Source organism: Struthio camelus, chromosome 20 (genome assembly GCF_040807025.1).
Source record: "Struthio camelus isolate bStrCam1 chromosome 20, bStrCam1.hap1, whole genome shotgun sequence".
NCBI classification, from domain to species: Eukaryota; Metazoa; Chordata; class Aves; order Struthioniformes; family Struthionidae; genus Struthio; species Struthio camelus.
This window is the reverse complement of record NC_090961.1, coordinates 13,232,128-13,258,787: the sequence shown is the minus strand read 5'-3', so window position 1 is coordinate 13,258,787 and position 26,660 is coordinate 13,232,128. Positions and strand designations below refer to the sequence as shown.

Sequence of the window (26,660 nt, the reverse complement as noted above, 5' to 3'; positions counted from 1 at the left end):
GGGAAGGATATGGGATACTGGGAGACAGAAGGTCATAAAGCTCAACAGTTCCACATGTGTGATCACACATCAGCAGGGGAAAGACAGGCATCGGGTCATTAAAGATCCAACCCAGCTCCTGCCCCTGCAGGCAAGGGTTTTGCAAGGGATTTGAATTCAGGCCTTCAATTCCAGTGACCCTAAAAATGTCTTACAGACTCCAGCCAAGGAAACACAGTCTTTTGGGTCAAGGGTGCATTTGCTCTTGGCCCTTGCCTGGCATATACTTTACTTGGGTGTATTTTACCAGTGCAGAATGAATGTGGCAGGCATGTAAAGAGAGGAGTGGGCAATGAAACAGCTAGTGGATGATCAGAAATTAGAAATAAGGAGTATCTGTCTGGAACTGCTTGAGTAGGAGGAAATAACAGAGAAACATTTCCAAAGTGTCCGTGGCAGTGAGAAGCACAAGTCCCACCTGCTTCCAGTATGACTTCAGTTTTCGAGAGTCTTTCTCTTCCAACAACAGGATTCAGCCTGCCTAGTTACTTGTGGAAGCTTGGACACTAAGCTTTGGATGTAGCAGTCTCCCACGGTGAGGAATAAAACAGGTCATTGGCTGCACCTCCCCAAGCACCTTCTTGAGCCTTCCCTGCCTCATCACCATCACAGCAGGGACCCCGAAAGGGATGGGCTGAGAGACGTGGGCAGAGGCACTGCTGCGGTGTGGGGGTTTGCTGAGAGGCAGGTCAGGGCTGAAGTGGTTAAGGAGCCCAACACTGTTTCACTCCGGAAATCCGGATCTTACCTATTTAAATAAACATGCAGGGACGATGGTGGAATATCAGGCCTGTTATTGAGCGAACAGGAAACAGCTGTATTCGATTAGGCAGGGCTAATTTGGTGGCTCTAATAGCCTAGGAATAAAAAAAAAACACACAAAAAAACCTCCTCCTGTTGCAGCACTATTTATTTTCTATAGAAAAATCAAATAGAAAGTAAACCCCTCATCACATGGCAGGAGGCAGCTGGCCGGGTCCCTTTCAGCAGATCTGCAGGGGCTTGGCAGGGCTGGGAGAGGCCAGTGATAAAGTTGGACTGACGGCTCATCCCCAGTGCCCCAGCACTTGGCCCAGGAGGGCGACAGACCCCAGGGCACGTCGCAGTCTTGGAGGCAGGACAGCACGTGTGGAGCCAAGGGAGGGATGCCAATGATGTGTTTGCAGCAGGTCTGGCATGAATTTCTAGGGGGGTTGTGTGTTTCCGTCCAAGCAGTCACCTGATTGTCACCCTACCAGGAGCTCACGTTAGCTCAGCCCTGTGGGAACCAGCCAGCAAGGGAAGTCAGAGGAAGAAGGGGTCGTCCTGGCACCTGCTAAAGAGTGACGTTTCCTCCTGAGCCTGTCCTCCAATCTGCTGAGGTTCCCAGGTCCCCAAACACAGCTGTGGCCACAAGGAGCATCATCATCCCTGGAGCATGGCCCATTCCCATGCCAAGGCATCCATCCTTGCCGTGCCTGCAGAGTGCTTCCCCAAGACATGCACCAGTGGTGGAGGACAACACCGCAAGGCAGAGAGGGCTTGACCACCTTGGCCCGTTCCCACTCCAGCTCCCTCCAACCCTGTGTGCCTCTGCATCCTGGGAAGAAGAGGAGGAGTGTGGAGGTGGCAGTTGGGGCATGCGGAGCTAGTCAGCCGCAGGAGTTGCCTGGGCAACATGGCTGCTTTTGCTCAGGACACCCAAATGGAGCAATACAGGGGACTCAGAAGGCCAGGACACCTGGTGAGGCTCCTCCCTGAAGAAAGCAGGCGGTGTAGAAACCATGGAATTTCTCCTATATTAGCAGTATGTAATGGCCTTTCCCCAAGTAAAGGATCCTTCAGTCAAGAAGGAGAGAGAATCTGGGCTTCACCGATCTCCCATGCTGTGTCTCCACATGCCGTGAAGATGCTCAAGGAAGCAGGAGGTGTTAGCCCTTCTCAGCACCTCAAGAAATCACATCCCTTCTTCAGTGAACTACTGCTCTGCTCACCTTCCTGGGTAGGGTCAGGGGTCAAACCACAGAGGCTAGTGTGTCTGAAAGCATCCTCCTTTTAACGGTATCAAATGGCCTCGTAACAGGTACCAGCTCTCTTTTCTCAGGCCCTCCACTGCTGGCACAATTCCCTGCTCTTTCACTGTGTCCCTGCTGACCCTTTTCCTCCCCTGACATTGCAGGAGCAACCCAATGTCTTCAAACACAAATCCCACAGGCTGCCCCAGCCTGTTACCCCCTTGCCTCCTCGGCTCGGCTCTTCTCCAGCTTCACCCATTCTCTCCGAGCAAGTGGAGCAGGAGCAATGCCCCATCCCTGTCCCAGTGCTCACCAAGGATGCTCTGGACTTGTCAAGTGCTAACTCAGCACCTGGGCAGAGCTTGACTCAGTAGAGCCTTGCCCACTGCCCCCCCCCGCCACTTCCCAGCTTGCAGGACCATGCGACCTGAGAAGCCCTGGTTTGGTGCTCGGGAAAGGCCCATAAAACATGGGCAAATGGTAACTCTCTCATTCCACCCACTGGAGAGAACTGAAACGGCGCACACTGAAATCCTGCTTCTCGGAAGCCATTCCCAATTTCTTTTTTCACAGCTCTCTAAAAGAATTGGCTGTTGCCCAGTCTTAACAGAGCTAAGCTGCCCCTCCAGCTCTGAGACTCCCAAGTGGCCTCTAAGAATATTTCTACTGCTGCCCACACAGATTTCCCAGGAAGGGCCACGTGTATCCTCAGCGAGCCGCAGTGCAGCGGAGCAGCGCTCCGGCTTTCAGTGGGAGCCAGGTTCCCTGCTGTCCCGGTTCTGTTCCATGCTGCCTAGTTTCTCCAGGGTAATCCCAACTCAGAGACAAGGCTTTTGTTTTTCATTCCTGAAATCTCTGACATGGCAGAGCACAATCAGAGGACGGGCAGCAGCAAAGGTGTTTGTCACTCGCCCCTCTTGTCTCCCTGCTGGCAGCCTAAACACACAGCTTTTGGGTCACACTTGGATGCAGCTATTTAGACTATTCTCCATCGGCTTGTTTGAGCTCTCATCTTTTTGGAGATGTATCTGGAGTCACACATCACTGACAGTCACCAAACGGACTCGAGAACAAGATGCTGTGAAGCAAGTTTGCAGCCTTAGGTCTTGGTAAGCCACAGACAGAATGAGCCAGCTACAACATCAGACTTCAGTGCAAAGATTGGGATGGGGAGCAATCTTCTGGCCTTGAGCAGATAAAAGCCAAAGCCTGATCCGATGGCTCATCAAAACCCTCAGGCATTCTGGGGAACACTCTTGGTGCTCGGCTCATTTTCTGAGATGAAGAACAGTAAAGAAATATCAAAGGCCTGAATAAAAAGGTGACTTGCAGGGTTTAAGGTCACCTGCAGAATCCTTGCTTTCAGGTCCATGGGGAAACACTTCAGGGACCATGGGGGATTTTCCCAGCAGGTTCGCTCCCTGGCTTGGAGATATTCAAAAGCTACCTGAACAGGGTCCTGGGCAACATGCTGCAGGTGACCCTGCTGGAGCAGGGACGTTGGACTAGATGATCTCCAGAGGGTTTTTTTTTTTTTCCCCCACCTCAACCATTTTGTGATTCTGTGGATGAGGGAAACTCCTAACCCATGAGCAGGTGTCCAGGGGTAGTGAGAACTAATATGCAAGGAGTTTCCTTGTGTTTAGATAGGGGATGTGGCTGGAGTCAGCCTGGGTGGATTTGCTCTCTTCAAGCAGCAGTTTGCTGGTGTGAATTTTGGCATGATTCTGCCTCATCCCCTGGGTCTGGGAAATTTTACTGACAACACCAGGGCTGAGATAAAACAAAAATACCCTCAACGCTCCCACCCAAACACCCAGCAGATTTCCTGCTGGAGTCTCAGCACCTCTAAGACCCAGCTTTTCAATTTTCACCTGCTTGCCTGAGTCCACAAACACAGGGAAGGCTTGCATGTGGGAAAGCACAACTTCCAGCCCAGAATGGCAGCCCCAACGCTGCAGACAAGGGTCTCTCCCATTCCACCTCTTCTTGTGAGCCTGTGCATGACTGACCAAGGCGAGGCGACTGCCATCCCGCACGCAGACCCTGGGTGCTGCCTGGCCCACAGCTCCCACTCTGCCAGGCAGTGCGTTTCCCACGGAGGTCTGCACCACTTGCTGGAGTTCCCTAAAGCACCAATAATTCCCTCGCAACAGCACTAAACCAGGACTCTGCCTCAACGGGCTACTGGTTAAAGCCCAAGGGGTTACTCCGCGCTCAGAACTTATATCAACAAGCCTCATGCGGCGCCGCCGAAGCAGGAGGTCTGTCAGCACAGTCGCCTCCAGGGCACAGGGCCGGCCTGGCCTGCGAACGAGGGCGAATTCCTGCAGGCGCCCGCCGGGATGCCAGGCAGTGGCCCAGGCTGGCTTGCCTGCCACGCTCTGGCACTCCGGTTCCCACGTACCGCCTTGACGTAACTAGGCGAACCTGAGAACGAAGGAGTGAAGGGGGGGGCCCTTTCAAGTCTAACAATAGCACTTTCCTTCGCCGTCAATAGGGCCCGAGATACACGCTGGGCTGACACGGAACTGTGCACAACAAAAGCCAGTGTCCGAACAAATCTTCTCAGGCGCTGGGTCCCCCGGGTGACCTGGGGTTAGCCTGGACTTTTGCTACCGCCTGGCCCTCCGGAGCAGGAATGTCCCTTTGCGCCGCGCGCCATGGCTGGTTCCCACGGTTCCAACCTGCTTCTCTATTTATCAGCAACGATCCCCTAATCCCTTTTGTGAAGGTCTGATTCAAGCTCAGTACAATGTAGCAAAAAGGGAGGAGGGGGAGGGTGAGAGGGAGGGGAAGCAGTCCCAAAGAATGAAAATCAAACCCTTTTACCTTTCCTCCGACGATTCCCTGGGGACTCTCAAGCCTTTCACCTCTCCTTGCAGCGCCAGCCTGCAGCAGGGAGCCAGGAGGAAGGTAGCCCACTGGAAGAGGCTCATAACTGGATGCGATGGTGTTTAAAGAACAAACAATGCACACAAAAAAAGCAGCTGTATCCTCACAGGTTAATTCACCTTGGACGCTCACTGTGGCTCTTTCATGACAGTGCCCCTTCCAATGGCTTCATTTACCAACTCTGAAAATCAGGCTGCGCTCCCTACGGTTTCTGGACGGGAATTGAGGCATGCGGCGTTCAGGTCAATAGAGTGAAATTTTGCCGGTGGCTGTCTATAGGGGATAGAAAACGCGAATCCCAATCCTATTCCAAGCATCACGCTCCGTCCTCTCCTTGTGAAGGCGTCCCTCCCTCTCAGGCAAACCTTTTGCTCCAGGGGAGCAACTTGACACAGTTTCCATACACAGAACAGCCAAAGTTGGATGCTTTCTTAGCAGCTGCCTGGTGCTAGGTGCTAACGCCATTCTCTTCTGTGGCTAAACCCCTTCGTCAACTCCTGTTCGCGTTAGCGGAGGATTCACAAGCCCTTTCCCAAGATAACTTTGGAACAAAACAGTTTCCAAAGGCCACGCTACTTACAAATGAGGGTTTTTCAACCCATTGTCCTAAATCCAATGCTGTTTTCTTTGCAAATGGCGGGGAGAAAAAGTAAAAGAAGAAGAGACGACCTCAAATGCTAATCTTGTTAGGTTAAACTGTTCTCTAAACAGATGGAGGTAGAAGGCAATGGGATTTTTGTCCTGTCTACGAAGAGGTTAGATTTGTAGGGCACCAGAGGTCATTCCGGGCAAACTGGCAGCTTTGGTCTTTGTGTCACAAAAGCAAGTAGAAAGTAAAGTGGTAACAAATGCTCTGAGCCGAGCTGGTAAGGTGGGGACTGGGGAGTTCAGCCAGGGATTTACTCGTCCTTTATTCTAGCGGGCTCTCCAGGACAAAGCTTCCCTGAGCCTTGGCGCCAGGCTTCACCTTTTATTAATCGCCAGTGTGAGGTTAAGGCCCAGGGCACCTCAGATGAGCCAAGCTGAGAAAGAAATAAGGTAATGACTGCCTGCAGGACTGATGAGTGCCAGCCGTGCCTTCCCCTGCCCTGTCACTCCCACGCTGTAGCAGATTGGTATCCTCCAAGGAAGACTCTGCAAAAAGCCACCTTCTGGCTCCTCCAGAGCTCAGCCTATTTTCGAGCTGCCCCCGGTGGGGAGTGCGCGGGGAGGATATTGGAGACAGCAGCCTCTGGCACGGCTGCTGTCAGGCCATGCAGTGACTGTTGGGACACGCTCCAAGACGGACTTCCCGCAAGCACTCTAAAGCTGCAGTTTTCCCGGAAGTTTTGGGCATTCACTTTTTCTGCTGTGAAAGGGAGCTGTGCCCCTAAATCACTTGCGAGGCATGAAAAATTGCAGCCAAAGGGTCCAAAGCTTCCCAGAACCCACCAGGTGAAGTGACTACAGCCACTGCCCGCGGGCATGGCCCCCTGTGTCCAGCAAGCACTGCTCCCGCCGGGGCTGGCAGGGATGTAGGAAAGGCCAGTTTGGGTTAGCACTTTCACTTCTGGTCACAGCCGGGGCAGGCGAAGGAGGGAGCTGAGAAAGTGTCACGCTGGCCCTCAGCACAGGTGGGTTCGGGTTAACCCATATCCCTTCGCTGCTGACATTGTCCTTGCCTGCCAGCACGGAGCTGGCAGAGTCCTGGGAAGCTGCAGGGTCCGGGAGGCTGCATGGCCATCATCTCCCACCTCTCTGTGGCCCTACAACCTCCGGGCACCCCATAAATGCCAGCAATGAGAGGAGTTTGCCTTGCTGGCGAGCCCGGCACAGTGGTGCCCAGCAGCTTCCGCACAGCTCTGCGTGGAGCCGTAGAAAGGCTTAGCGCCACCAGCTCTGGCTGCCCTTGCCTCTCTGCCAGGTACCTCTTGCCACTGGGACTGCATCGAGCTGGGGCTTCCTAGCAAACCTCCATGGCGCTTGCTGGGGTTTCAAAGGAGCCATAAGCATCCATCTGAGAACCAGGCCTTGCATCAGGGTAGAAAAACCTCAGGCTGGTCCGGGCTACGGCAACCAGGCTGCTGGGGCTGGGGAATTTCTGGCCCCATCACCCCCTGGATTGCATGGGTTTTGCAAGTAAGACTTCCACTCTGCAGCTGGCATTTCCCCTGCACTCGTTTACCAATATGATGGAAAACCCTCCACCTGGCTGAGAGATCTCTTGATTCCCATGCAAACCTCATGCTCTGCCCATCCCACAGTCCTCCCCTTCCTCCAAGCCTTTTTGTTTTGTTTTTTTTTCTCCCGCAGCAGAAGCAGGAGTTTCCCCTCCACCCCATCCCCAGCCTTGCGAATCTGAAAATTAGAGGCATTCCTACAGGGCTGCAGGCTTCAAACTGCGCGGCTGCGGCTGCTGCATTTGTTTCCCCTCTCGCCTTTTCACCAGGAGGGCCGGCAAAGCGTCGGCTCCGTGCTCAGCCGAGAGAAAGTGAGGCCCAGTTCCCAGCGCGGGGGAAGCTCCCGGCCGGGCGGACATGCCTGCCTGCGAGCAGACGCGGCCCCATGGGAGCCAAGTGTGAGAACCTGCTGATTGCTAAGCGCTGTGGGAAAGTGGGAGGATGGGCCGCCCGGGCGGCCAGGCTTTAGTCACAGCAAAAGCAGTGGGAAACAAACAGCCTGCGAGAGCGAGTCCCGGAGCTCAGCCGAGGCCGGGAAGGAGTGGCCGCGGCTGGGAATCTCGCCCCGGCTCTCCCTGTGTGTGTGTGTGCATGCGTGTGCGCAGCATGGAAGGAGAGGGGGCTGCAGTAACTGGGAAAGGGGCGTTGGGCTCAGATGGCAGTGACGGAGGGACTCAGTCCCCCGGCTGCTCACTGCAGGGGACAGCTATTTGCCACCGCCGTGGTTGCACCCTTCAGTGACTAGCAGAGATTTCCCTAGTGCTTATTTCCCATGGCACAAAAGCCAACAGTAACACTCAGACAGGAAAAGAAAAAAAGGTTCAGAAACTCCTTTCTGCCCACCTGGGACAAGGGCCCTTGGCAGGGCTGGCAGGTTAGCATCCACCCTGCACCTAGACACTGTGCTCTCCTGCCACCCGCAGTGTATTTGGGGTTTGCTGTCACCTACAGGTGCCTATGTCCTTGCCAGCTCCTGCAATCACCTTGCTGAGTCCCCTCCATGGGGCACATCATGCCAGTGGGATCACTGGCTCTGGGTACAAACACCTCAGAAACTGGTCTGTCTTGGGGACTTAACAGGAGGGAGGCACTTTTGCAGCCCACATTGACATGTTAAGGCCAAATTTTGAGGGGTTTGCTTAGTCCTTGTTCAGATGTAAACTTCTGGGGCCGGTGAAAATCCAGTTTCTACCAGGGCAGAGCTGGCTGGAGAGAAGGAAGAGGAACGTGCTAGTGAGGTGCTAGGAGAGGATGGGAAAGGAAAGGTCGGGCTGTGGGAGGAGCGGAGGCCTGGTTGCCTCACGTGCCTCCACAAGCAAAGGAACAGCCTTGTTCCCCGCTTCACAGGAAGCTCAATTCAAAGGCCACCTTGGGAACCAGCTAGAAGACTTAGGCCTGCAGCCCAGCAAGCAAGCCACAGAAGCCAGAGCAGGTCGGAGCTGCAATGATCCCTGCTGACTGGAGCCTGCACATAGCAGGGCAGGCAGGGCAGGACCCTCTCCACTATTTCCCTTTGCAACCATTTTCAGTTTTTTTTTTTCCAACAATTTTCCCTCTGGCCAGATGTGCTCATGCACAGCCTTGATAGAAGAGGGAAACAGCTGATGATACAACCATACACCTTGGCCAACAAGATTTGCAGACCTCAAGCTGCCAAACGCCTCTTTTCTTATCCCAGCCTCGCCAAGACCAGGCAACGATATGGGGGACCCCAGGATTCCTGAAAACTTAGCTGCTGCTAAATGTTGCCATGATTTTCAGACACTCTTTAGACCTTGACACCTCTGTCAAGGGGCTTATCAAACTGCCTTTAAATGCTAACCCAGATGGCACGCACTGGGAAAGGGCAGGGCTGCATCGTGTTGGGGGACAGCCGAAATAGAGAGCGCGTGAAAATCAGTGCCTGCAGCGTGACGCCACTGACAGCTGTCTGTCTGTCTGCCACCTCGGCTGATGGAGGATGAGGAGGGAGGGAGGCTGTGCTTGGAGCAGCCAGACAGGGTGCAGTGACCCTGCTGAGGCACCCACTGCTCTGGCTAGGCCTGGAGACCCAAGGTGCTGAACTGGTACAAACTGGCTCCTCTTGCCGAGCGATTTATGGCAGACTGCAATATGATCTGGATTTTTTTCACCCTCTTGACGAGCTGGTGCAGGGAGTCCTCCCCCTCTGGAAGGGAAGGAGAGGCATAGGGCCCTAAGGAATTTGGTAAGGGTGTGTTTTCAGACTCCCGGGACCTCACAGAAAGCAATGAATAGCTGCTGGCTTTACTCTAAATTCCCTCAGGTTTCCTCAGCTCTATCAGTGCAGTTACTGCTTTCCTGTAAGCTCCACCAAATCCAACGACACCCCTTTTCTAGCCTCACACATTTCCCCTGGCTGCACCCTGAGCCCAGCCTTGCTCCCCCTGTATCCAGGGAACTCAAGAAATGCCAGCCCAGTTGCCAGAGCCAGCCTGGGTGCCAGTGTCAGCCCTGGTGCTTACACTAGCCTGGGTGCTACAGCCAGCCCAGGTGCTAATGCCAGCCTGGGTGCCAATGCCAGCCTGTGTGCTAATACCAGCCTGTGTGCTTAACGCCAGCTTGGGTGCTAATACCAGCCTGGGTATCTATGCCAGCCTGGGTGTCAATGCCAGCCTGGGTCCTAACCCCAGCCTGGGTGCCAATGCCAGCCTGGGTGCTAATGCCAGACAAATGTTACTCCAGTCTCCCTGATGAATTATACGGCCAGTCGCTGCAGCTACAAGACTCACCTTCCTCGAGCTGCAGGAACGATAAAGAAGACACGTTCTCTGAAGGGAGCTCCAGGCTCCTGGAGGGCTCGTCAGCACTTGTGGCAGAGCTGGGATCCTGCAATGCATTACTTCCCAGGGGAACTTGCCATCCTGATGCTTCTTTTTCAGCATCAGTCTCCTCAGGGCACAGGTACAGGCAGAATAGCATCAAGGAGGGTATGCAAATGGTCTCGCAGGGCTGACTGCCTATCAGGCTAAGTGGTGGTTCCCACTAGTTCTCCTTTCTGATACGGTGACCCCACATGTGCCCCATGTGTTACTCAGAGGACACATACAGCTAAGGACGTGGCCAGGATCTGTGTCTGCGAGGCGAGCCTTACCACTACGGGGTACCAGAGGAGATGGAGCCTGGTATGGCTCAGACCTGCCACCCTCGGGGTCTTCCCTGTCAGAGCTGGAAGAGAGTAGAGGCCCATCTCTGCCATTCGAGGCCCAAATGCTCTTACTTGGGCACTGTGCCATGTTGCAAGGAGGTGTTCACATTCAGTTTCCTGCTTTTTGTCTGTGCATAGTCTCAGCCTGGCTTTATTTCTATGTATTGTTGGACTGCTGTGGAGGGCACCTGCAGCAAATCAGCTCAGGCCACATGTAACATAAATGAAAATACAAAAGTACTAAGAATCAGTCAAAGAAAAAAAAAAAAAAAAAAACCAACCGGATTTAACAAACAGGCAGCCAGAAACAAGGAACTGCCCAAAGGGCGAAACCCTCAGGGGTCTACCACAAACAGGATCTGTTCCCAAATGACAGGGGAGGATGTGGGGAAGGAAAGGGAGGAGGTCCTGAACATGGTCAAGGAAAGGCCAGCTGGGAGAGGCGGGACAGCAGTGAACGCTGAAAGCGGCCCTGCTCAGATCCTAGGAGACTCCCTCTGGGAAGCCAGCCCGCATGCTCCAGCTGCCACCAGACACAGCCAGCTCCCAGCCCAGTCCTATGTGGTCCTGGAGACAGAGGGCAAAGCTGGATAACTCTGATCATCCAAAAGTGCTCCACTTTTTAGGTGTGGATTCTGGAGGACACCCTGTACCAGTGCCGAGACGCAGGATAATCACGAGCCAGAACTGCTGAGGTTGGCATGACACTCCTTTCGTGTTGTTTTAAACAATGGCTAAGGAGAAGGTGCTACTGTGTTTTTCTAAGAGGCTGGGATGTGCACTGCCAGCCTCGCTGAATGCCATCCAGAACCTGCAGCCCAACAAAATCCAGTGGGAAAAATCTGTCCTGATACTCTGCTCAACCAGGCAGGTTTCAACTTGGTTCCTATGATGGCACTACCGATTCTGAGAGGTGACTCCAGCCCTTCTCAGCAGGGCTGCTTAACCTTCTTTGGTCAATCTAGCCCAATACCTTTCTGTGAAACTTTAAGATGGGGCTTGCTGTCTTTGCACTGCTCAGTTGATGGGGGAATCAAAGGGCCCTCTCCATGCGTGCGCCCAGATATTGCACAGCCCAGACCCACACCTCATTGGATTTGGTGGCAAAGAGCTGCAGGGAGCTGAACAGTGACTGAGCCACAGCAGGCTGCAAGGAAACTTCAGGTCAGCAGAAAACTGTCCTGAGACCAGCTTTATGCCGTGGTGCTGGTGAGCTGCTGGTCCGAGCCTGGCTTCCCCAGGGCTACAGTAACTCTCCCAGCTGCTCGGACCTGCAGCAAGACGGGACCTTCCTCTTCCCCTGATCCTAGCCCTGCAGAATAAAATAGAAAAAACACCAGATTTCCTCCGTTTGGCTACTAGCAGGAGTCCAGTGCAACATCCTTCACAGAACATCATGTACAGAGATTTTCATGAGCTGGAAGCACCTCTGATGTCACTCCTGCCACTGTGCCATCCTGACTGCCTGCATGTGTCAAGAGCTGGGGGGACGAGCACGGTGTGGGGAGCCCGCCAGGCTTCGCATTCCTCCGTTGGGGGCCTCGGCCATCGTGACCACATGAAGAGCTCCGTGGTTGCAGATGTCTGGTTTCGCTGTTGCAACGTGATCACTTTCTCACCAGGCGCTTTCACACTACCCTGCCTTGTGTCTTGAAGGCGGCAGGCACAGCGTGGTCTAGGCTGGGAATTTGCCGTTCGCCCCGCCCAGTCATTCAAAACAACAAACAGGAGACGTGAAAAAGCAGCTTCACCGCCTTATCCAGAAAAATGTGCGAAGATGGAAACAAAAAGATGAAGTGGCTAGAGTGCCAAGAAGCTCAGCTGGGGGCCGGCAGGGCTACGACAATAAATAAATAACAATCGTCGTGTGTGTATATTTGTCATCTCGCTGCATCCCACTGCCAAGGCACAGGGCTGTGGACAACGCCTCGGAGCGATATGCTGAAGACCCGGATTGTCAAGAGGACTCAGAGGGAGAAATGAGCCTGCTGCTGAGGCAGGAGCTCAAGTACCTTCTAGCATCAAGCTTGGGATTTTCGCTGCATCCAACCTGGCATGCCAATGCTCACCCTGGCACCTAGGAGCAGTGTCCTGGGTGAGCAGCGGTGCCGCCCGGCCATCCTCACTGGCAGCACTGCGCAGGCGCCGCTGGGCGATGAGTCTCTAGTCTGGAATGTGTGTGAAGTCATGCTGCCACCGCTGCTTTTCATTTCCCAGCTGCACCGAAACCCTGCCATAAGCAAAAGCCAAATGGTAAAACGTGCCTGAGATGCTGCAATGAGTTTTTGCCACAAGAGCTGGGTGAGCACATGGGCTGGAGTCATGCTGGTGAGAAATGCTCCACAGCAGGTGACCAAGCTGATAAGGTTGGAGCCAGCGACCAGGCACTCCACCAAACGCTTGCATTTGTGCCTCAGGCAGAAATAACTGATTTGTTTTCAATTCTCTCTCCATATTCTGCCAGCAGAAGCAGCCCTGTCCGAGGGCCAGGAGAAGGTGGCTAGCATGCATCCACCTGCAGGGCAGACTGGTTCACCTCTCTACCCTGATTGCCTGATTTTCCACTACACTGTGCACAGCAGAGACCGCAAAGACAGGACTCAGACTGCCCTGAGTAAGGTGTTCATCCACTTGCAGTTTATGGAATACTTTCTTAGTCAATAGGGAGAAACAGACACCAGCTGAGGACCACTCCTCCCAGTAATTAGGTTTGTAAGAGATCAAGACATATTTCTCTTCACATTGATGCTGGGGGTGAATAGCTCAGATAGATAGAAGTATCTACCTTTAGAAGCGTACAGGAAGGTGAGAAGAACCTCCTCAAACTTCAGACCTGTCAAGGGGTGATTGCCTGAAAGCAGAGACAAAGACAGGAGGACCAGACAACTTTCCATCATGCAAACATGATGCCAAGCAGAGCCAAACAAGTGTACTGGCATTGATGAACAGCCTGACCTACTGGTGTACAAGCAGCTTCTCTGGGCTGCCCTGAGCCCCTGTGTACATAACTCTACATGCCACCCTAAACACTCTAGGCATATTTGCCAACCTATACTCAATGCACAAGCACATACATTTCCTGCTCTCCAAAGCCTTTTAGACCCTCTACTGACATCAAACTATTTCTATTTCTAAGCGTATTTTTCCAGCCGTAGATATTCTGCTACCACATTGAAACCTTAAGACATAATCAGACAGGAAAAGGGGACATTTCTGCTCCATAAGGGCCAGAGGCAGGTTTCAAAGTTCCCCGCTGTCAAAGAACGTTTAGAAAACGGTCCAGCAGAAGGGCTGGAGCTGGGCCTACTGCAGAGTGAGAACCAGACCAAAGTTCAGAGGCACTGTAGACAGGATTTGCACTGAGTTCATGTCTACTTTAAAGACAGCACTGCTCGCTCTGTGTGAACTGTTAGAAGCTATGGAGATGATCAACTTGTGAACAGACCAGGTGTAACTGCTTCTGTGCTGTAAACATCCACCTCCTCTGTTATCTTACAATTGCAATTCACACCTGAGCACCAATACGTTGTGAAAGTGGTACCCGGCAACTTTCACAGATCGGCTCCTACAAAGCCTGGACTGGTCCTGCTCATCCCAGCACCCCCATGACAGCACATCTGAACAATGGGAATTGTGGCCACTGCAGGAGATCCAAAGCTTACCAGACTGCCCAAGTGCCGGGCAAAGCTGCAGGTACGTGCTCAGTGCCTCTGGGGCTGTTGCTGCACCCTTGGCAGGGCCAGAGCCCCCAGGCCATCCATTCTGCACACAACATGCAGAAGAACCCAAGCCTGAGTCACCATATTAAGAAACGGTGGCCTTGGTAAATGACAGCAAAACCCCAAATTCCCCTCCCAAGGTTTCTGTTGCCTTGCAAGACCACTGCTGGTGGCAGCAGCACCTCGGCCACCCTCACTGCTTGATCCTGCTGACAGGTAGTGCCTGCTGGGGCAGATACAGCAAAGGCTCCCTTGCTGTGGGGCTGGCGTGGCTGGATGGGGCTGAAGGCGAGAAGCCTGGGGGCACCTGCTGGCTCCACATTCCCTGATCGGAGCAGAGAACACCAGGGAGGCCACAAGGACAGGATTAGCCGCCCCCCTGCCCCCGCCCCATGCAACGCATGGCCCAAACACACACTCAGATAGAGGATGGTTTTCCAGTCCCTCCTGCCTGGGGCAGTGGCTTTTTGCCTGGTGTGCTCGCTTGACTAAGAGAGGCAACGCAGCTTTGCAGAGCAGAAATCCAAAACAGGGACTGCTATTCCTGCAGGAAACGCTGTGGCATTTTCCAACAGATCACTCTCGGGGCAGGACAGGGAGGGCAGTGGGAACCCGTTTCCAAGGGAGCTTGCCACATCTTGCGAAGGTGGAATTGGAGTGTGACGATCACTGCATTTCAGTCTTGGGAAAATGAGATGTCGGCTCTCTGGTCAGGCGTGGGGTGGCTCATATGATCCTGAAACACGCTCAGCCTGGCCTGTTCACCTCAGCAGCCTAACCACACAGCAAAGCCAACAGGACATCATAGCCCATTTTATGGCCAAACACTTGTCTGGGGTACCTTTTCATCCTGGAATAAAGTACTCATCACTGTCTTCATATACACACAGACTTCTGGTTCCAGAGACCTCCTCAAACTAGTCCTCAACCCACTGAAGTGAACAAGCCACAGACTCCCTGGTAAGTAACTCTTTTTAGCAAAGGTGCTTTCAATATTTTTCTATGGTCTCCCTTGTTTATAAATAGATCCCATCATTTCCATGAGCACCAGAGGTTTTACTGCTCTGCTCTTTTTAGTCATAGACTGTCATTATTTGGGGAAAGAAAATGATTATTCAGTTCTCTGGACAGCCCTAAATCCTGGGTCAAATGGGACAACTGCCTTATCAGCTGGATTCCCTCTTACCGGAAACTTTCCTCTTTCCGGTGCCATTGATACAGACGCTCAACATCTTTACAGATGCTCTATGCTTACAGGGCAATTAAGATGCTTGCTTATCTGCCACAGCTATTGATGGTAAATCTCAAAAATGACATACATGGAGCTTCCCTTGCCCATTTTGGAGAATCTCAAAAGGTCTGCTTGCAGATTGGCTTAAAGCAGCTAAGAGCTTCTGAAGCAGCAAGGCAACGTCTGACTTGGTCACAGCTCCAGCTTCTTCACCTACTCTCATCCTCGATGTCCTCTGCTGTGGCCAGGAGACAAATCTTCACAGACAGTTCAGTCCAGCCCTCTGCACTGGCAGTGCCAGGGAGGGAGCACACGTTATCAAGGGCAGCTGTTCTTTTCATTTCCCACTGGGGATGGGATCAAGCCCCCCGAGCTGTGTTACAAAGGCCACAGGCCAGCCGTCTCTAGCCATGAATCCTCTCAGACCCTCCTAGAGCACTTTAAATGTGAATAGAGGTCGATGACAACTACTGCAAGGGAGCTGACTGCCCTTCCTGGTGGGACTCAAGCTCAAACTAAAATCATTTCCCTTTTCCACAAGTATTTGCTGAGAGGCAGCTGATGCTTCTCTCTCCTGGTCATATGCCATTTGGCAATATGGCCTGCTGAAAGTCCACTTCTGCTTTCCCATCTGGGAAATAGCTCCCAGAAAGAAAATAATAAATTACAGGAGACAAGGGTGTTTCTCTCTCTCTCATTTTTCTGAGCACAGAGAAGAATGATGTTTTGTTTATTAAAGTATAAAAGGCAATTCAAAAGAGCCATGTGAAAAGTTCCCAAGTGCCTTTTTTAAAAACAAACACCAACTGCAGGCTTGTGGACTCAGTGGCCTCGGTCAACGAGCCTTCATGGAAAGCAGCAGAACGGAAAGAGGATCTGCTTTCTTCAATGGAGATGGGAAACCGAAAGGACAAGAAAGGAGGGTTCTTCCTTGAGTGAGAAGTGCTGAGCACAGAGGTGTTGGGTGCAATAACTGGGCCCAGATTGAAGACACCTGTCTGCGTCACCTTTGCCAAACCTGCTGAGAAGCCCCTGCCAGCACTTCACACACACTAGCACGAAGGTTCAGGAGGCAGCATCGTCAAGGCACACAGGGTCTTTCCCTAAATCCTGTCCACGCAATGGGCAATACTGAGACGGTCTTCCTCTCTCGACAGGCAAAATCCTGACTAAGCATTGCAAATAACCTTTCTGCCTCATTGCCCCAGTGCTTGCCATCAGGCCGTCTCCTCACACTCAGCCACAAACTCAGTGTGGTAGTGGTCAATGCATTCCCATGGAGCAAACCAGGGAGCCTTTGGCCTGCACAATTATCCCATACGCCAACACAAAATCCATGCAGGACACTTGGCTTCCATTACCTCTCGGCAAAGCAGCTAAGTCCATTCCTGAGCTCCTATGCTATAACAGCTTTTGGCTGAGCCAACAGGCCGGCCAGTTAATGCAAATTATTTGGACTTGAGTCCTGTCCTGCAAATCAAATGGTACTAAGCATCTGGGCGCAGCGAAGGCTGGCTGCTCCCTAAGGGATCGGGAGCCAGGAGCTGAGTGCAGTAACACAGTTGGCAGGGCAGGACCCCATCCCACCACCCCTGAGTGAGGCGAGCACGGCAGAGCCAGGGATGGCTCAGCCAAGAGCCCAGATCATCAGTGCTTAATTATTGTCATAGTGAAACATTTTTCCTTATATCCAGTGGGAATCTCTTCCGTTTCAATTTGCAACCACTGCCTCTTGCTCAGCATGCACCTCCCTAAAGAGTTTGACTGTCTTTTCAGTAACTTCCTCTTGGGTATTGACTACTCTTAGGTCCTCCTAAGCCTTTTCTTCTCCAGGGTAGACTAGACGTGAGATTTAAAGTTTTTTGCAAAATGTGAGTGGAACTTCAAAGAGGGCTGGTCTAGTCTTTCCATGGATCACAGGGCCACATGTGATGTGGCTTTCCATGGCCACATCTCCCTGCAAACAAATTTAGAAAGAGAGAGACACCTGCTTAAATTAAAACCAGAGGATGGAGACTGTAAAATAAGGTGAGGAGTGTTCATGTGCTGTGAGCAATCATCCTCATCTATCATGTAAGAGGAAGCTGTGTGGGTGGGAAAAATTTTCAACTGTCAGAAGAGGAGAAAAATATTGGAAAGAACTCTCTAAAATTAGAAATCACTGGTGACAACTATAAACATTTCAGTAGGGTCAACTGATAAAACACCCAAGCTGTTTGCTGCATCTGCACAAATGAAAACCTAAACTGCAAAATCTTCTAGTTATTCTGAAGAGGAAGAAATTCTCTCTACTGCTACTGTGTTCTTCATGGCCAGAAGGTCAGTATCCAGTTCTGGCACTATTAACCTCCTCCACGGACACTCAAGGGGAGATAAAACGGTCTCGAAAGATAAGTCGCAGGCCAGCTGTACCCTGGGGCATTCCCTGCCTCAAAGAATCAACGTTAACAGCTATTGCCAAAGAAAGTGCTTTGCTCAATGGTTTGATCCCTATAATAGCCCACTAACTTACTAGATAACACTTCTTTCAGATCCATCAATTCCTCATTGGTTTTTCCACTTTATTTAATAAGGGTATCACATGGATGTAGCTGCTAATTGCATGTGATGTTTTATTTTGGGAAAATTTGATAGAGCCTGCTAGTACTCACTGAAGGCTGTGCTTTTTCAACATATGGCCAGATCTTCCTCACAGAAACAAAAAGAACATTTTAATATATCTGATACACCTCCCACAGCTGACCACTGAGAAGCCTTTCCCCAAGATGACAGAGCTGCAGCCTATGGTGAATTGGCCTCTATTCTTCCCCACCAAGTAGATCATACTTTGAGATTTTCAGGTGCGGTATACAGAGGGCATTTGTAATAGCTATTTTTACTGAATTTCGTAGCCTGGGTTGCTACAGTGTGGATTTAATTACACACACCCTGAACTTCCATAAACTCTGGAAGGTGGCCAGAGTCTTAACAAATACACAAGCACACTATGGAAGAGAGAGCTCAAAGCTCAAAGGGAGGGTATTTTGCAAAGCAGAGGGTATGGCGTAGAGGTGCTATAGACAGCAACATATGTGGGAGCGGAGTGCTTTGCTTTCACCAAACCCACAAAATATTCCCTTCTCTTTTGTGATAGACACAACTTCTTTTTATTTCTGACTGTGAAACAGAGCATGAAGGGACTTTCTGGCTGCGGGTGTGAGGTGACAAGACACAGAGTTTAAACTGTGCTGCAATATTCCCTGCTCTGTAGTAGCTGAGTTACTTGTGCTTGGGTAAGACATTATAACCTGCCAATCCCACTGCGTGAAGGGAAGGCAAGATGCTGCTTTTGGGGCATTGGTGTCTGCACCCAAGGAGACCTGAAGACACCAACAGTGCCTGGGGTTTCAGCAGCGCTCCTTGATGCACAAATTCTGGCCTCGCTCTTGTGACTAGACACAAGCCCAACGCTGAGGTCTTTGGAAGATCCCTGCTCACCACGGCAGTTATGTGAGTCAGACAGGCAGCAAGAGAGCAGAATGGTCTGCAATCTGCACATGTTTTTAAGTGCAAGCAAAACCTGCTAAATAAGCATGATTTTTCAAAGGCAGAAGAAAAAGAAAGAAAAAGCATATCCTATGGAATATAAAACACAAAATACAATACTCCACAAATCTCTACGACTGAACTGAAAAAGTCAGGGCAGAGAAAGCACAAAAGGGGAGCTGTACTCAGACTGCATCCACAGAAAAGTAGCCAAAGAGCAAAACACTGTATGGGAACGCAGAGATGCACATTTAATGTCTTTTTACCCAGGCAGAAGGGCACACAACACAGAGGGCAGTGTGCATGGGAAAAGGGAAGGGCTGCAGCCCTCCACAGTCCTCTCCCTGCCCAGTAAATCCATCCCTGCTGGGAAGGATACTGCCAAATCTTCCCACACGTTGGCTTCTACTCAAGAAAACTGGCCCATCCAGCACCCTTGCTGACCAGCGTAAAGCAGGCGTGGATGCACCCATGATGCGCAGCACTTAGCAAGGTGCATATATTCAGCATCTTGGCGAGGAATACCAGGGATGTCAGTGTGGATGGCCTGTCGACTGCTCCATCTGAAGGGGAATGTTGTCACTGGCAATCATGTGCAGTGGAACAAATGAGAAAAGTGTTATTTTTTGCTTTGAAGTGGTTCATCTTTATCCAGGTGTCTACGACATTTTTCATGGAGCTTTCTGATTTTGAAATTTTTCACCTCTCTTCGGAGCTGCTTGAAAAGCAAGATGGGCTTCCCAGGAAATTTTCTATGGGTAAAAATCATCGTTGTTTTCACTGAAAAGGGGCTGACAGCACTAAGAAATTAAATTACAGCCTTTTTTGGGGCATTTCCCCCTGAAGCATATCAGTGAAAGACAAGCAAAAGGTGTCCCACAGATGGGGTTAAGAGGGGTCAGAGAAGGGGCAATGGGGGTGCAGGCTCCCCCATTAGCACTTGCTCCACATCTGGACCCTGCTCGAGCGGCCTGGCCATTGCGCGATGTGATCAGAGCATGCTGTGTGTCTCCCGACACAGCCCAGCACAGCTGGGCCAGGAGGCGGGAGAAGCATGTTGCCCAAGGAGCACATCCCCTGAGCGCTCAGTGAAGGGTGCGTTGCCTGACCACCCGGCGAGGGGCATGCCCTCCGAGCACCTGGCAAGGAACATATCGCCTGAGCACCCAAAGAGAGCATGTTGCCCAAGTTCCCAGTGAGGGGCATGTTGCCTGAGTACTCGGCAAGGAGCACATTGTCCGAACATCCTGGCAAGGGGCAGGTTGCCCAAGCACCTGGTGAGGGCCATGTCAACTGAGCACCCTGGCGAGGAGCACACCGCCTGAGCACCTGGCAAGGGACATGACACCCGAGCACGTGGAGAGGGGCATGTCGCCTGAGCACTTGGTGAGGAGCATATCATCCAAGCACCCAGAGAGGGGTGCCTCACCCAAGTACCCATCATAGGCTTGTTGCCCAAGAAGCACATCACCCAAGCACCTGGCAAAGGGCACATCGCCCGAGCACCCATCGAGGGGCAGTGATGCTGCCTCTCGCAGCCTGGGCACTTGCCAGGGATCTGCATCCTAAGGAGTTGCTGTCGTTTGTTCCTACACGCTCCTCCTGTGAAACCCTGGAGTGCAGCAGAGACCTGGCTTAACACCTACCAAGGACATTTGTTGGCCACGTTCCCCAAGGACCGCAGCTGCAGGAGGCCACGAGCCTCCGCTATGGCTCTGAAGCCCCGTTGAGTGAAGGGCTTCCAAGACCCAGCTGAGGCAACTAGCTAGGGCTGGAGGACGTCAGCTCAAACACAGCTGCTTCATCTCATAGCAGGGGAGACTGCAACAAAGCCTCCAGGAGGCCGATCACACATCATAAAGCAAAAATCTTAACGGGCAGGAGGCAGCTTTGGTTGCTGCTTTTTCTGCATGCTTTGTCCTGCGCGAGAAGATCCTGCAGCACAAACCCAGGAGGGCTCAAAGCCCCTGTCCACGCTCCTTCGGGGTCGCAGAGCAGGCCGATAACACTGCTCACCCTGCCGGCCTGGCCACTGACCGCGATAAGGGCTCAAAACAGCCGAAAACAAACAAACAGTTCGACTTAATGGGGCGGCAGTTATTTTTGGCCTAGAGGGAGTTCACACAGTGTGTGTTGTTTTAGTAAATAACTGCAAATGGAGCTTGTGGTGCAGGGAACAGGATGGGAACCGACTCGCTCCAGGCAGCAGGGGAAGAGCTCTCGCCTTGTCGCCCTGATGCTAACAGGAAACCAACGGCCTCACCTACATTAGCACCTCTCTGTATTAACACTTTTATTGTCACCACATCCTTCGGCAGCCACATCAGAGAGAAAAGCGGGGGGAAGGGCGCGGGAGCACGGCGTTTCGCCGTGGGAAGGCGGCTGCTGAGGAGAGGCAGCGAATGCGAGCGCCAGAGCTGCTTGCACCCGTGCGGTGGCGGAGAGCTGGCCCCGCATCCTTCAGGAGGCACCTGGAGAGAAGTCACTGGCTCCAGTTCCTGCGGTGACTTGGCCAAAGCCAAGCCCAAGTCCTCCTCATTCCCATGCACTCCTGCACCCCGCAAGGGTATTCCAACTGCCCTGCATATCCTCCTCCCAAAGCAATGCTTTTGCACTCATGCTACACTCGTCTGAGTGCCTGATTATTTCCCAGAGCCCCAAGCACCAGGGTAACTCAGATCTGCATGTGCTCGGAGAGCGGAAGAAAGCCTCTGTATTACTCCAGGTCAGTGAGTGTCGGAGACGCGCAGTTTTATATTGAGCTGTAGCCTGCAAGAGAGCCAGAATTGCCTAATGTCTTGGCCTGGAGACTGAAGCCTTTGCATATGCTGAGATGCAAAACAAACAGTTTCTGTGCATTTTTTTGAAAAAAGTGATTACACTCTTGGGTGTCTGGCATAAGGATCCTGGGTGCCTGAGGAGAATTTTAGTGGCATCGCCTGAATTGGCCTGATTCCATAAAAATTGATGCAAGCTTTTTCACAGGCAGCGAGCATGACCATCAGGAAAACACATATAAAACCACGTGAAACATCCGCTCAGTAAGAGAAAGAGAGTTAGAGATACCCCGTGCCCTGTGTCGCCTGTAATCTCAGAGCAGTAAAAGTTGAATATAAAACATAGCCTGTGGCTGCAGCCTGAACAGAAGCAGGGGATGAGGATACACGTTCGAGCGCAAGTGTCAGGCTTACATTTGAATTTCCCTGCTGCTGTCAGTTTAAATCAGGCTGATAACGACATTTTCTAATGCTCCCAGACCCCTGTGGGAGCAGTGGGAGAGGGTGCGGTGGTAATTGGAGAAGACAGCTCTAACTCAGCCACATCTCCAGGAGCTGTGCCGATGGCACTGTGCCCAGATCCCAGGAGCTGGTCTCCCAAACACAGATAACTCGTCTAGTCAAACAGCCTGCCCAGCTGGCAAGAAGAGTCATCAGCGCAAACTTCCAGTTAGAAAGAAATAAAAACACACCCTGAACATTGCTGGGAAGCCACCAGGTGGACTTGTCATGAAAAATAAAAAAAATTGGACAACAAAATCACTGCCATTTCAACAAGGAGAGGTGAAAAATAACCCCATTTTCCCCATCTCAAAACACCAGGACAACTGAGAGAGAAAACCAACGTGGAGTCTCAGCAAGCTTTCCCTCTGGAGCACCTTACACATAGCAAAACCCAGATGCGGAAGTCCAGGATCTTTTCACTCAGTGTCTCTCATCTTTTGGCACTAGCTCAGCAGGTGAAGGCAGATAACCAGAAGGTACCAATGTTCCTGAGCTGGGACACTGAACTGCCACTTGGCACTTTGGAAATCTCCTCCCTAAAGCTGAAAGAGTGTAACACCCTACATCTGCTGCAATGTGCTAATGAAGATGAATGTTAATAAAAATGGTGCTGGTTAGAAAATGGTCTATTGAATTCAGTGTTGCAAGTGGAGCCAGCACCACAGCCAGGACTCCAACTCGTCCAGGGAAGGCAGGTTGCTGAGGCTAGCCTCAAGGACACCAGGTCCTGCTTTGCCAAAGCTCCTTGGTACAGGAGCGAGAGGTGCTGGTGCCAAGGAGAGCAGGAAGCAGGGCTGGAGGCAGTGGGAGAGAAGGTCGCAGATAGGGAAGAAAGAAATTCTAATGACAGATGTGGAGCAGAAGGTGGCACCTGATATGATCTCCGGAAACAGTTCTGCATCAGCCACTCACAAGCTAAAAAGTCTTTTGCAACCATTTCATGGTCTCATGAGGATTTTTGCCATTTGGGAAATGCCCATGAAGGGTGGTGGGGATGCTCTTCCTGCAGGTTTTTAAGAGGCCCTGGGAAACAGGTCCTTGAAATAGGCACTTAGAGAACATCTGGGCTGGAGTCTGGGATGTTCCCCTGAAGCTACAGGCAAATTGCATGAGGAGGATAAGCCACATGCACAAGGCTCTCGACTTTGGTTAGCAGTCCAGTAAAGTGGTCTGTGCTGCGCAGGCAGCCCCCTTACCACATAAATCCAGAAATGAAGAGCTAGATGTAAAGGCTACAAGCTGGCTAGAACTGCCTTTACTCAACCCCTCCTGCTGCAAAATGCCCAAGCATGCCAATCAGAGCCTATTTCCAAAGAGCTAGGTACCTTTGCACACTCAAATGCAGTTTTGTAGGCAAATCCTCCTGTGCACTCAGTGCAGGAGGCCTGATGGCAGCCCACAGGCTGTCTTGTGCTCAAACATTTGTGCAATGTCAGGAAAAAGTTTGAAGCACCTTGGGTCAAACCCTGGTGTCAATATGGCCCTCCAGAAAGCCTGGCTTGGTGATATCGCAGGGATCACCACTGAATGTGGGAGATGTGCACTGATGGCCTCATACAGCCAGTCCTAGGGGTAATTGTCTTTACCTGTTTCCCTAGAGAGAATCTGCTGTTCTCTGATTATTGCCACAGGGGACAGAGGGTCACGTTTGTTGCATGATCTCATCAAACCTTAGTTATATTTGCAATAAAAACCCTAAAAACACTGTGTTTGTAGACCCATAAAAGGCTACCCTGGGGGAGATAAGAATTGAAGGCAACTGACCTTAATGATGTTGGAGAGATTTATGGGACCACCATAAAAGGATTTATTGGAGGGCTTTTAAAATGAGCAAATAATTTGTAGATTTATCTACTTTTAGCTGCTTTGCAGTTTTATGACCTTAGTGAAGTCGCTTTCTAGAGTTTTTAATAAAGCATGACTTTTGCCCTATTGGGCAGTCAGACTATATGAAGTAAAACATTACAGTTTTAAACAGTCCTCAGCAGCACTGGGAGACAATGCAGGGTCCTTGATCAGGTGGTAATAGTTAGAGGAGTAACGCAAAGCAGACAATCAGCCAGTGGAAATGCACACTTGAAGACATATCCAGCTTGTTTTAATCTTCCCTGAGTAAAACATGCCATTGCCCACGCCGGTGGAAGGGCTGATTTGGAGGAAAGGAACTGGGCTGGACAGATGACCACCACAAGCTCGGAAAGCGCAGGTCTCCTTGGGAGACCGCTCCATGGCTGAGCTGTGTCCCCGGTGGCATTGAGGACAGACCTTGGTCCTGAACCAAGCACTGGGCACCTGCCTTACCAAGCCTTGCTGACAGAAGAAAAACTGAGTGGTTAATCTTGGGATTGCTGGCAATTATTCTAGCTAAGGTAAGAAAGCTAAGGCGTATCTGGGGAAGTCATTGTCATGGAGATAGATGGTGGTCTTGCAAGGCTGTGTATTCAGGAGCGGGAGAGACAGAAATTTTGCTATGAGGTGATACTGGGGTTGGAGCTGTGAAGCAGGGCTGTGAGGTCCATCCTCATTTTTAGGGACAAATCATTCAGAAAAGGATCAGAAAAGGAGGAACAAAGCAAAGACAGCAGCTGGTGAAAGGCAAGGCTCTGAGAAATTCCTTAGCTTCATGTACAACCACAACGAGGCTCAAAGCCCTGGACTGGGCTGCCATGACTGGCACAAGAGCAACTCCATGGCCCGTAACACAGTGAACCAACTTCCTGGGAGTGAATGGGCTGCAGCTCCCTTTCCACAGTTGTGTTCATTCTTAAAGACCATGGGAAGAAATGCAGCTTAAAACTATGGCCTCTTAAGTCAGCCAAGCTAACTGCATATACATGGCCAGGCAGGCTGCTGGAGGGGGAGCTTTTTTTCAAGGGAGAACAGTGCGTTCAGTCCTCCAAGAGCACTGGTCTCTCCGTTAGCAACGCCAGCTTCTGCAAAGGGAAACTTCCCTTCCAACTGTTCTTTTTCCAAAAGATCTCCTTTCCCTGCCAGTTTCCAGCATCCACATGCCAGACCCAGCAGGTCGCCAACTGCGCTGTGCTGGCATCTCCCACATTTGTCAGAATAACCTTTTCATCCCTTTCAGGGCCAAAGCTCCCAGGCGTTTAACTCTGAATGCATGCCTGCAGTGATTGCTGCGAGGCAGAGAGGTGCTGCTAGAGCAGCTATGGGCAGACTGCTGACCCTGTGAACAGAGCAGGTAGTTTGGCCCAGCAAACCCCTCTCACAACACCCCTCAACAAAGGACTTATGGGTCACTGCACCATGTCTGAGCTGGACTACGTATTTCTGTGGCCAAGAAAGAAGATTGCTCTCTCGAGTGGTTATTTAACTTAAAAAAAGTTCCCACCTGAATCAGATGTGAGCTACACAGCGCCGGACAGTGCACCTACCTTTTTCAGGTTTAAAAAAAAAAAAAAAAGGGCAAAGACACACTGAGAACCAAGGGGCAGCGCACCCTTGGGCTGGCAGGCCTTTAGCTCATTACATGACACTAGAAAGCCTAGTGCAATGGGAAAAATGATCACGTTTATTGCCAAGCTCACAGCGGCTGAAAAGAGAAAAGACCCATTAGACCCGCACATCCATCCTTCGGAAGGGAAACGTTGAACAAAGAGCTTTGCTGGGGCTTTGTGAAAAGGTCAGAGAGAGGGATTCGTTCCCAGTTGTTCTGCCCAGGATCTCCTCATGGGAGAAGTGGCAGGACAAAGCCATTAGAGGGAAGGAAGCTTGTAATTAATAACCTAGAAAGGGGGCTAGGGAGGAATGTATCTGCCCATGGGAAAAGCAAAATCCAGAGCAGAGCTCCTGCTGGAAGAAAACAGCCCCGAAGGAAGGCAGGCCTCGACAGGGGTCAGTCTGGTACCTGGACTCAGCCTGGGTAACACCTTGCTCCACCCCACCAGCCTAAAGGGGACTATTCACGCTGAAATACCTTGTGGGGCGTTGATGGCATCAGCATATGGCCCTGAATAGATCCTTATTCCAGTGTGACTTGCTGTGGGAATTTTGGCATTTTCCTGAGACTTACGACTCACAGAGGAACTATTACAGCAACAGCAAAGGTGCAATATTGCTTTTATCTGCACACAAGGTATTTTATCTAGGAGAGAAATTAATAGCCAGTTATATACTGCTTCAGCTATCTACTGCCTGAGACACTACAAACTCTGTGCAAACAGACTTCCTCTAAAGACCTACATTTCTCATCTCTATAATTACTCACTGAAGGAAAATCTGCATCCCCATAGCAGTTCCCTAGGCTTGACTGACCCTGGCCTCACTCTCCTACTAAAGCTGCCCAGTTGCCAGCAGAAAGGTCTTGGCTGGGTGAACCCAAGAGAGTTCCCTGCCTTTCACCACCAGGCTGCCTGCAAGACCCACAAGCCTTCTCTTTCCTCCTGCAGCGGTTCAGAGCTCAACGGAGCTGGTGTCTACTGGGACAGATAATCAAGTGTGTTTAGTTTGCCAGTGAATGGTGGTTGAAAAGAAAATATTACCAGAGTTCACAAGGTCTGTGAGAATAGTCAGAGGCTGGAGCTGCACATGCTGTGTCGTTACTGGCTTTTGCTGCTAATTGGGCACGGACTGCCAATCTGGACTTATTCCAGCGGAAAAAGGAATCTCCTTCCCTGCTTTTTTCATACAA

General features: G+C 51.4%; 1 protein-coding gene across 17 annotated transcripts in view; it reads right to left on the bottom strand.

Moving 5' to 3' along the window:
* The window catches only part of EXD3 (exonuclease 3'-5' domain containing 3), a 340,424-nt gene that overhangs the window by 60,857 nt on the left and 252,907 nt on the right, over positions 1–26,660 (bottom strand). The window contains exons 21-22 of one of the 17 annotated variants that reach the window (XR_011135616.1): positions 13,039–13,104; positions 945–12,483 (exon numbers count right to left, since the gene is read on the bottom strand). The exons of 15 other annotated variants lie outside the window; for them this stretch is intronic. Coding sequence is in view for 1 of the 2 variants with exons in the window: in XM_068914384.1 (XP_068770485.1) it covers positions 12,460–12,483 (24 nt within the window). In the remaining variant the exon portion in view is untranslated. Of the gene's footprint in view, positions 1–944; positions 12,484–13,038; positions 13,105–26,660 lie in introns of those variants that run through there. One more of the 17 variants, XM_068914384.1, reaches the window with a different exon arrangement.